The sequence below is a fragment of the Cololabis saira genome, chromosome 1 (genome assembly GCF_033807715.1).
Source record: "Cololabis saira isolate AMF1-May2022 chromosome 1, fColSai1.1, whole genome shotgun sequence".
NCBI classification, from domain to species: Eukaryota; Metazoa; Chordata; class Actinopteri; order Beloniformes; family Belonidae; genus Cololabis; species Cololabis saira.
Window position 1 is genome coordinate 15,955,452 of NC_084587.1, and position 12,301 is coordinate 15,967,752.

The following is a 12,301-nucleotide window of genomic DNA, read 5'->3' on the forward strand; positions in this document are numbered from 1 at the left end:
TCCCTCCTCCTTCCTCCTTCATCCTCTCCTCTCCATCTCTCCCACAGTGGTACCCCAGCGCTAACGATGCTGCCTTTTCATTAGACAGCCCCTGCTAATTAATCTCCATAGAGGAGAGTGACAGACCTCCCCCAACACACACATACACACCAAGTACACGCCAAGATATATGCAAACGCACACTCTACTTCCCTCTTTTCTCACTCCCTCGTCCCACGTGGTGTTGGCAGCCCATTTCATGCTTTATCACGTCTTTTAATTGACAAACAAGCTGCTCTTTTCTCTTAGGCTGAGGTCTATATCACCCCCTCGCTCAGATGCTCAGATGCATGTGCGCACACACACACACACACACACACACACACACACACACACACACACACACACACACAGAGCCAGGAAAACTAGTTATCTTTTCAAATTTTGTATCAAGACACACACACACACACACAGGAAAGCGTCTCCCTGCTGACATATGGCCCATGTGACTGTCACACAGTTTTCTACTCTTTGACACATTGCATTTAAACAGACACACACACACACACACACACACACACACACACACACAAACACACAGCTCACAGAGCCGCTGATCTCACATGTGCATTCCAGTTGAAAATAGGGTAAAGAAAAGGAAAAGAAACACACGCACACACACACACACACACTCACGAGGTCTATCATTTCTTTTAGCTTTTCCTTAATCTTGTAAGATGTTTCTCCCCCAAACCTGCTTCACTCATCTGCTACAGGGCAACGTCAATACCAATCACAACTGACTTATTGATTAGAAATGATCGCGTTGCACCTTTTTTCTTTGTTGTATTAATGGAAACACAGCTTCTTTTTGTTGTTTTTCTATAGACTATACATGCTTAAACTACAAATGTTCTTGTTCTTATTGAGGCTTCGTCACACTGTTAAAATCAGCATCACTGCCACTTCAAAGATCCTGAACCGAGCCAAATAAGAATAAAGTGAGGGCCATGGAAGCAAAAAAACATAAATACGGTTTAATATTCACCTTTTTTTTAAACTTTTTTTTTACTTGATCTATTAGTGTTCTGATCAAGCATATTGTGTGTGAAAACAGTAACGTTTTACAGTTTTTTTTATTCGTAAATAGAGCTGGGGTGAGAAAAGACCTGTCTCAGTCTCTTCCCCGTGTTTAAAGCACTCACCACTTTAATAGGCCAGGCAGATGCACCTATTTTAACAAAAGTTGAGCACAAACCTCCAGTTCACACATAACTTAATATCACGACCACAGTCACACATTTACAGTTAGGTTCAGAAGTATCCAGGCGATGACAGCATTTTTATGATTTTTGCTTTTATGCACCATTAAGAAATTTGAGGGGGAAAAGAAAAGAAAAACAAAAAAACATTGAAGATATGATCAGACTGCAGACTTTCACCTTTTATTTCAGAGAAATATGACATTTATCGTTCAGGAATGAGAGACATTTCAAGAAAAATAGACACATTATTAGTGAAGAAAAAAACCATTTGGTTCTATTTACAACTATGTCACCTTGTCCCGAGACTTGATGGTTGTAATGCCTTAATTGTAAATGTCATATCTATCTAGAATTAAATCATAAAGTCTCACTTTGTTCATATGTTATTATTTTTTTTCCCTCATAGCTACGGCGGTGGTGTATAGAGCCAAAATCATCAAAATTCTGTCATTGTCCACATGCCTCTGGACCCAACTGTATATGTAAATATAGAAATATACAAAAGGACAATTCAACATAACTGATGCTGTTTGGCCACCATGTTTCAGCAGAAAAGCATCAACTTACCGTTGCAATCATTTACAATTTTATTTTTTTATATCAATGAGATTGGTATAAAATATTTGCATTTGATATTTTCTGAAATCGTTCACATTAACATCGAATGCCAATGGGAATGATGGAACATTTTCCATCTTGGCTGCAGGAGGCAGCTGGAGAGAGGATTGTCTGGGCTGCCCCTGTGACCCGAACTGGATGGATGGACGGACGGACGGACGGACGGACGGACGGACGGACGGACGGACGGACGGACGGACGGACGGACGGACGGACGGACGGAGGGATTTGATTTGATTTAATTAATTGAGTCCATCCATTAATTGTTAATTCACAGACTTTTCATACACTCCAGACTGGTCACTTGCCACTCAAGTCGTGCGGATGGGAGGCATCAGGCCAGTCCCATCATGATGAAATAGTTACTTTGTAGAAGAAAAATATGACCTCAATTTTGATTGCTTGACTTTGTATTAATTATTTGATGTGATTTATCCATCCAAGAGAGCAAGTAGAACCACATTATTCCACTAAAATGTCCCCCACAGGTCAACGGAGTTGACCCAACATTACTGAGTGCCAAGGAACTTCTTCTATGAAGTAAACTAAATAACAGAAGATTGCATTTTCACCTTAGTTTTTACTGATTTTGCCAAACTAAATGCATATTTTCATCATATCATGTTAGTGTTCTCAGTGGGGTTATGGGGCCACTTTAATACATCAGAGATGAAATGGGAGTTTGCTTAACAGTTTAGGACCAGATGGCGGCTACCACTAGTTTTTACTTACTCTTAAATGTATAAATGCTCAAGGTTTGAAGGAAAAGGGTGACTTTATGCTGATCTCTTTATTTTTTGGGGACACAATACTGATATAATGTACTTTTCTCTCACCTGGAATGCAGTGTTTATCAAAAAAAAAAAAAAAAAAAAGATAAACTCAAGCAGATATAAAAACATTAAAAGCTGAAGGGGTGGTCACATAAAAGTAAGAGAAGTTCTTGTGTACTCACTGTAACGTGATACTGTCTCCAGATCTCCGGACAAGCCTAAGAAAAAGAAAAAAGACTTTAGTAAGCCATGAAAAACCAAAATACAGAGTCACAGAAAGAATACAACACATTTGAGGAACTACATCGTGAGAAAGTAAAAGTTAGCAGTGTGTATGCATATGTGTCTTAAGTAAGTATTTGTAAGTATGAGACGATGCCCGACAGAAACTGAAAAACAGGTAGTGGGGTGAGGTGATATTGTCAATGTCATGAGGTGATATAGTCTTTAAAGTCCTTATCAACAAAAAGAGATGCGTAAAAGCTCTAATAATCTAAACTAAGTTAATGAAAAACCAGCATTTATCCCTTTGCTGAGCAATTAAGCTTCAAGCATCAAAAACAAACCAAAAAGAACAAATCCGATGTTACATAGTTTGTCAAACAATCGATAATCGCATGAAAAGACTAAGAACTACATTCCTGACATTTTTGAGGTTCTTCACTGCTTGATTCAGACATGACTGTGAAAGATACTGGTGGCTTTCGATATCCGTCTTTGCTGTAAGACCGGACAAACATCAAGTAAAGCATTTTACTAAAGTTATTGTAGAGTTTTTTCACAATAGTCATATCAACGTAATCATTTTTATGAGCATGCCACAACAATCTTTGTGTAAAACATGACAGGCAGTGAATGGAAGCAGCTGACAACAATGTTCTTCATTTTTAAACTTCATCCGAGTACCATACATGTTCTCCACCATCTCCACTGCATGAGATGCCACGATGGTCAAAATATTCTGGAAGTCCTTCCAGAGTTTTTGTAGAAAACGAAACTGCTGAAAAATATGTTTGCTGCCAACAAAATGGTGGTGCCAGTGGATCCTTTCTGACACCGTTACCTCCAAGTGCTGTCTGATTCAGCCACAGCCCGAGAGGGCCGCTTCTCTCTCTGAACTTCATCGCACAAATTTCTCACCGTGTTTAAATCAATGTTTTCCCTCAGCAGTCAGTCAAACGGCTTGCAAGTAAGGCAGTCAGTCTTTTGTGTAACGGTGTGGCCAAAGCATTATCTCTGGGGCTTCTCCACGCTGTTTCTTAAGCGTTCCAACATCCTTTACCAACCACCGCCCCTTCCCACTGGGAAATTGAAAATGCTGCCGTCGCCGCAGGCAACAAGATTTAGCTCCTTACATACCTACTAAGTGAGAGGCAGACCGGGAGAATTCGGATTCAACCCGCTTCTATGAAAAAGACTGTTTAATTTGCTCTTGCTTATAGTCTTGTTCTTAAACAAATTATCTTTACTCTTATCGCCTATAAAGATTTTGAATCGCGTTAAGCCCTGCAGCTCGTGTGGGATGGTTGGAACTCTGGTAACTTCGGGATTTGAATACAAAGAAAAACTCATGTGAATTTCGACAGCTGTATCTTTCTTCACCTCTCATCCAGCTCTGTTTTTATTTATTTATTTTCCCGACAAACTCCCACCCACTCCCTCCCATTTGCTCGATCCCTCCAGACCGCCAGGCTAGTGTGTTGTTGTCGAAGGCGACAGGCGAGGCGAGCGACACACTCGCGCTCCATCAACCGTCTGTCTTTAATGAGAGACACAGAAAGGCCCAGGGGACTGAGACCTGACTCTTTTTCTCTCTGTAACACACACACACACACACACACACACACACACACACACACACACTAATACATTCAGTGTAATTTGTGAGTGTAAGAGGGGGGGGGGGAATAAAAAGTTATGCATTACAAGAGAAGAGTAATTATAACACAGCACAAGTTTGGCTCCTTGTTTGCTATTAAAAACAGTATACAGAAAAGACGACAGGAAGGAGATGAACATGTGGATCTGAATGAGGAGATGAGAAAGGTTGGGTGAGAGATAGGAGAATGAAAGAGAGAGAGAAAGGGGAAAAAAATGGGCTGTGTGTCCTGGTATACCCTCTCCCTCTGGTGTTCACCTGGTTACTCATCCGTTACGCAGAGCACAGTACAAGACTGACTGACGGAGAGGGAGAGCAAGGCAAAAAAAAAAAAGAGAGAGAGAAAGAGAAGGAAGGAAGAGAGCGGCCGGCCGCACGCAGCTTCTTTCATCCAGTTTTTCCATTCTATAGAGTTTGTGTAAATGGGCCAAGTAATGAATGCTGCCGTGGGATAATTGTCATTGATGGTCATTAGATTCACCCTTCACTCGTTTCGCACACACAGACACGAACGCACAAACGTCCACAGTGGGATATGCAACATGGCAGAGACATAACTAAGCTGTAATTGCTGAAGTGTATCAATTAAAGTGAACAGCAGCGTGGGCTGACCCCTGGTCAGTCATTATCACCGAGGGAAAATATGTGCGTGTGTGGGTTTTTGGGGGGGGGGTTCCCATTCATATTTCAATTTAGGTTTTAGGACGATTCTGATTTTTGTCAAGTTTAGATCTGCCAAATTCTTGCTAAAATATCCTGATTTCTTCATAGGAATTATAATTCCCTACGATGGATGGGCGGGGGACGGTGCACCCCGCCTCTCGTCTGGTGGCAGATGGGATAGGTGCCTTTTATACCCCTGGAAACCTTACGACGATGAAGGGGGAACAGAATATTTATGGATCTATGGAATAATTATAATTTTCATTTAAAATGATATGTTGATATGAAATTAAAAAAACAGACCATAAATAAAGTTGACACCCTCTTTGTTACTGGAAATCTAAAATCAAAGTGATTTCTAGTGGCTGTTTATGGCCACGTGGTCAAAAGGATCCCACGTGGGTGCAGTTACATTATACACCTGAAAATATTAAACAAAACCCTCTCGTTATGAAAGTCTAATCAAATAAATATATTTCTTTATTTTCAAATACAGTAAGAGATTTGTTAATTAATTTGCCCATCTGTCTGCTCATTCAGTTTTAAGCAGCGTGCGAGATTTAGTGTTTATGATTGAGGTGTTTTTGAGGCCACTAACATAATCTTGTTTAGTCCTAGGTCTGGCCCCGATTATAAATCGTATTTTTATACATTAAAAGTAATACTTAACAGAAAAAATTACAGTTTGTGCCTCTTTGATTGCCCTGATTAATGATCAATAATCTAATCTCTCTTGATAAAAAGCAAACTTGCTCCTTAACCTCAACTCCAAATGAAACGCAGCAGCTAACGACATGACATTTACCATAAAACCTCAGACAGTTGTTAAATAAGCCACGCCATTAAATTCATGCACAGCTTAACGCAGGTACGGCAAGGAAAGGGGAATAATGTTTCCTGTACGACCCACATTTATAATCTGATGCCACTATTTCATCATATAAACTGAATACCTTACGTGATCATATGTATTTTATATATTTCTACATTTCATTTCTAAACACATGGCTTTTGGCATTAGTTTACTATAATAGAAATATGTTTTGGGAGATCAAACAGCATTGGTGTTTGCCATGTGCCTTAGAGACGAATCTGCAACAAAAAGTGCAACGTATAGCGAATAATTAATCAATTTGTTAACTAAGGGGGGGAAAAAAAAGATTTGATTTCCCCAAGCAGACTTCAAGTTACATTACACAGTTTTTGTTGATGTTCCATTGTTGTGTGACATAACACGGCTAATGAGGACAATGTGCGTGTGCAGTCAGCGCCGTTCTTCGTGTATTTCGTCATTAATTTGCCAGTAATTTTCAAGCACTGACGATTCCTATACTCGTATGCTAAAATCTCTCAGCTGAGCACACAGACATTCTCCAGTATTCAGCAGGTATGGATCTGACAGGTACGACTAAAAACAGAAAATGTCAATTATTTAAGTTAAGAAAGTCAGAATAGGTTCTAATTAATCAGATAGGTAAAATTAAACAAGTCACCTGATTTATTTTGTCATTCACAGAAAAACTGTATATAGTATAACTGAATGGTAAACTTAACAGTGGGCTCTGTACTCCCATCCACCATATGGTTCATTTGTACTCTTCGTAATTAAAGAGCATTTCTTTTTTGTACTATTTAGTAATCTCTTATGTTCTGATATTATTTTTGATCACTTTATAGATAATATAAACTTGGAGCTTTTATATACTCATAGCTGGAGCCTGTTGGATTGTTAATGTGTACAAATGGTCATTTGTCTCACATAGTATCGACTCTAACAAAATTTTACATCGAAACAAAAGTTTACAACTCCTACGACTACTGACTGTCTGCCTGGTGCATTCACTATTTTCTGCAAGGCGTCAAAACTAGTTCTTCACGTCTCTGTTTTTTTTTCTTTTAGGTCTTGTGATAAGTTGTCTCTCTTTGTTATACTGTACAAATGTATGTGTATATATGTGTGTGTGTGTGTGTGTGTGTGTGTGTGTGTGTGTGTGTGTGTGTGTGTGTGTGTGTGTGTGTAACTGCAGAGATGGGGTCTGTCTCGTCATGTTATGAGGCGTTGGATTCATCCGTGTTGACAGCAGGACCAGACATTAGTGGACAGTCCTCTGTGTCAGTCGGCATAGTCTGGTCCTTTATTTGTAGTTCAAGTCCAGTTTAGACCATGTTTTACACCGCATCTTGAGTTATCTGATCACATGTGGACAGGTCTAAGTACAGATGTCAACAGCCTATTTATGCATCAGGATCCTGTTGCTCAGACCACATTCAAATTGATGTAATTAGAAGCAGAGGTGTCAAGTAACGAAGTACAAATACTTCGTTACCTTACTTAAGTAGAAATTTTGGTTATCTATACTTCACTGGAGTAATTATTTTTCAGACGACTTTTTACTTTTACTCCTTACATTTTCACGCAATTATCTGTACTTTTTACACCTTACATTTTAAAAACAGCCTTGTTACTCTATTTCATTTCAGCCTTTAAAAAAAAACTAGTTAAATTGCTCCATCCGGATAGAGTGAATTTGGTTGTGGTTGTTTCAGATGTTCTTGTCCAGTTTTGTTCTTACATCCGTTGCCCTCAGATTCCTGCAGCTAAACTTGGATGTACATTCCAATAAAAGGTTAGGATAAATGATAAAATGCCTCTGAAGTTTAACTTTTTGCACCAACAATACTTATAGGCAACTTCTCATCATATCTGCTGCTCTCTGAAACACATGTTAATGCTCAATAGTACACATATATGGTTCTTTAATATATTTGCATTATACTAAGATGCATTCATTTTCAATGGCTTTTGTCCTTAATGGCTTTTTTTCCCCTTACATTACTTTTACACTTTAAGTAGTTTTGTAACCAGTACTTTTATACTTTTACTTGAGTAAAAAACTTGAGTTGATACTTCAACTTCTACAGGAGTATTTTTAAACTCTAGTATCTATACTTCTACCTGAGTAATGAATGTGAATACTTTTGACACCTCTGCTTAGAAGTATCAGATTGTGATCAAATCACTCTGGTAAATCCAGCTGTAAAAAAACAAAAAGAAGAACAACCAAGACAACCATTATGCTCTACTCACGTCAAAGAAGTGTCCCGTCATACTGCAGCGATGGCACTGCTTGTGCCAGTAGGCCCTCTCGCTGCAGGAGCTGAAGAGGTGCCCGGGCTGGCCACAGTTGTTGCAGTGTTTATAGGGACATCCACTGGACACGTGGCCTTGGGTGCCACAAAGAAAACAGGGCTGCACCTTCTGAACACAGAAATATACACAACGCAGTAGGTAGTTTTACGTCCTTAAATGCAACGTACAAGCTGGCCGTGCTGCTGTACACTGATGGAAACTCACTGTGGGGCTGGGACAGTTCTTGGAGAGATGTCCGGTCTTCTCGCAGTTCCTGCAGCGGACGTTCTTCCCTGTATAGTATCTGTTTGAACCCGGATACACTGTTATCCTTGGACCCTTGTCTTTGTTACAGATCTGAGCCTGAAACACACAAAGCAAGTGCATTACTGACACTGTGTCTGGGCTGTCATTCGTCTGAATTCGCCTTGAGGAAGATCTTTCATGTCCATGTTTGATTTCATGGACTGATTATTTTACTCGCATTTAGTGAGTTAACCTCTACCAACTCTGTGGCATCACACTGAGATTGTACTGTAATCCTACAAAAAAAAAAGAAGAAAAATCCCTCGTCATGCTGCAGCACCTTATCCACACAGATCAAACAGAGATTGCAGAGCATGATCCCAATTTCTGCTTTACATAAAGTAAAATCATGAAATAAAAGGATTGTCAACAACACTGTCAATGTCTGAAACATCATGTCCGCTCTGCCTCAGACACAAAAAATGACTAGCTTTACCTCCCTACATACAAAGTAGCGAGGTTTAATGGAGGCTCACCTGTTTGGAGCAGGACAGTGTCATAAAGACTGGGTTTATCCCCAAAACCCTCTCTGTGACTGTGATGGAATAAAAAATAGCAGCATTTGAAAAAAAAAAAAATAAGAAAAATAAAAAAAAAAAAAGCTTTAAAACCTCCTTTCTCTCAGCTTTCATCACATCTTTTTTAAATACAGGAACAAAACATTTTTTTTTTTTAATTATGTCAGGAAGCAAGTGTTGGAATTGAGAGTATAGATTGTGAATAAAAAGTATATCCCATAACCTACCTGCCTGTCTTTGTCCAAGACCAGCCAACTTCCTTCTTCTTCGTCAGCATCTGCCACAACAGAGAGAATATACTTGAAAATACTTCTCAAATTTTGTTTTCAACTCATCATAAAATGCACATCCAGACAATAAAGTATATCTACTAAATCTAGTCAAATCACACAGAATGGGTCTATTGTATAATCTACCTCCATTAATACAGGTCCCGTTTAACACTGGGTCTGATTCTGATTTGGGTCAGAATCAAAATTTAACACTCGTGGTGAAATTGCATTGGTCTGCTGACCCCTGCGCCAAATGAAATATACTGTAATCCAGTCAACAGCCCTGAATCTAGATTTAAAACTGAGTCAACTCAGGTTTTCCTGCAGATCCCACGCAAAGTCAATGTGACATTTCATCCGAGTAAAAGCTAAGAGTGCTTTCAATATACACTCTGTCTACCACATAACCACATTTGTTTTGGGCATATCACCCAGCACAAACTAGGAAAGGTACACATAGGGCTGGGCGATATATCGAGATTTTAATATATATCGATATATTTTCAAACGCGATATGGTACGAGACAATATCGTTTATATCGATTAAAAAAAAAAAAAAAAAAAAAAATTTGATTTTGATATAGCTTATTTTGTGACAAATTGACTTGAATGTTTTATTTGAGATTTGCACAAATGTTTTGTTATTTGCACAACTGTCAACCTCAGTGGAAAAGTCTGCCTGTTACTGTCTACATTGTATTAATTGTACAGTGTATTTTAATTTAATTGTTATGCAGGAAAGGGATATTTGTTTTATTTTATTCAAGAAGCATTTTTATTCTATATATGCAGGCAGTTTATTTTTATTTCATTTGTTTTATACATTTTGATATTGTGCAGATCTCTGTTAATAAAGGTACCTGTGTGACATTTGGCACGAGGCTTTGTATTAAAACTGATTGTTTTTTTAAGGGTTTGCCTCAGAAAAAAATTAAGCTAACAGAGATGCTATGCTATAATGCTTTGGGGGAACCCCCAATTATGGTACAGAAAAAATATCGAGATATATATCGAGTATCGCCATTCAGCTAGGAAATATCGAGATATGACTTTTGGTCCATATCGCCCAGCCCTAGGTACACATTTATCAAGGGGGGGGGGGGTTTGCTACCAAAGTGGCCAAATCTTTTCTTATATTTTTTTAACTCAAACAAGCTCCAGAAACTTCCAATCTGGATGAGATAAGACCCAAACCTGATCATTTCCACACAATAAGCAACACCAGTAAGAACTTTAAAGCCTGGGGGATGAGCTGTGCTTCCTGTAAGGGGGCGACACACACATTCACACACTGAAACTGACACAGCAGCAGCCCGGCACATCTGTATGAGAGTGGCACTAACGGCACCCTGAGGGAGACCGCTGTATTCTCCTCAGGCCCACGGAGCTGTAACTGACATCCAGCAATCCTAACGCACACACAAACACCCACTCAGAAACGCACCGAGACACATGTACGTGGCATAAATTATGCGCTGATAGCAATGACCCACACAGGCTCACATGCTCCCACAAACGCACACCTACACATCGATCCCTGCGATTAGCTGGTTGACAGTCTTTAGCCTTTAGACAAACATACAGCCTTGAGCCATAATCAAATATTACGCTTTCTTTCCATCCACTGTTTCTTCCTCTGATTCTCTCTATCCAGCCCCCTTATCGCTATTCAGCTCAGCCCTCCTTCTTTTGCTTTTGCTTTCTCCCCTTGTTTCCAACCCCCCCGCACCCCCCTTCCCTGGGTGAACGGCTGCAGAGGGAGGTTATCACCTCTCTTCCCTGTCAAACAAATTAAAATGGCTGCTGTTTGGATGGGGCTTCTTTCCACCACGACCTTCACCTCCAAAAAACACAGGCACACAAACGCTCCCGACCCGGGCCACTTCCGTCACAAATTTCCAGGGCGCACGTTGGATTAATACATTTGCGGGAAGGACATATTTGAAACTGTCCTGCAGATATCTAGATTTGTTTATCTTAAACCACTGCAGACTTTCAGTTGAAAAATACATGTGGGTACATTTTTGTACATTGCTGCAGCGAACCAAACAATGCATATCCGGTTTCTAGGAGTTGATCAGTCATCGTCTCTGAAAGTATCTCAACCAACTGAGAATTCACGCAAAGCTTTTTCAAAAAACTCAGACTACAGCATCAGTCTTTTAACGTAATTCACAAAGATAGAAATCAGTGCACCATGACTAGAAATGATGGCGCTCCCATGTGGAACATATTTTTGAAGTCCTTGAAAACTACATCATAAAGTGAATGAGTTGTACTCAAATCTACGTTTCATTTTTAAGAAGGTTTTTTTTCTTTAAGAATTGAAATCTTTTTGCGATTTCATGAGCGTTTGATGTTTCCACTGTACGATAATCAATTTTTTTTTTTTTACTTTCTTACAGGAGCAGGTGATTGGCCTTATGTCCAATCCATAACATGAAGAATGACAAATCACTCTTCATCAGGCTTCAACCCTTAAGCTTGTCCATCACGGGTAAAATGAAGAGGAGTATCAGACTCCAGCTGACATGGCTCTGTGGCTCTGAGACACACCAACTCCTACCCATGATAACGTTGTGATCATAAAATAACGAGATCGTGACCAAAAAAAAAAAAAAAAAAAAAAAAAAAAAAAAAAAATCACTTTCAGCAAAATATATTTTAAAGAAATACAACAAAAGTCCTTTTTAAGCATCTTCAGAGTTGCAAAAAAGTCAAAAAAAAAAGAAAAAGAAAAGGACAATTTTGTTGATGTACTCAAGTTTAGGAGTGTAACTCAAGATTATTGTGATATTTATGTAACGTGAAGGTTACTTTCTTGAAGCATTGATTTGTCATTTTGTGTCTAAAGTTTAGATGATAGAAGAAAAATACACTTAGAAAACCTCAGATAAT

The 12,301-nt window shown here is 39.2% G+C and overlaps 1 protein-coding gene across 1 annotated transcript in view; it reads right to left on the minus strand.

Moving 5' to 3' along the window:
• Positions 1-12,301, minus strand: part of zcchc7 (zinc finger, CCHC domain containing 7) — a 68,217-nt gene that overhangs the window by 20,593 nt on the left and 35,323 nt on the right. Inside the window, exons 4-7 of the mRNA XM_061711333.1 lie at positions 9,359-9,408; positions 8,533-8,670; positions 8,266-8,436; positions 2,818-2,853 (exon numbers count right to left, since the gene is read on the minus strand). Coding sequence (XP_061567317.1) covers positions 2,818-2,853; positions 8,266-8,436; positions 8,533-8,670; positions 9,359-9,408 — 395 coding nt within the window. The remainder of the gene's footprint in view (positions 1-2,817; positions 2,854-8,265; positions 8,437-8,532; positions 8,671-9,358; positions 9,409-12,301) is intronic.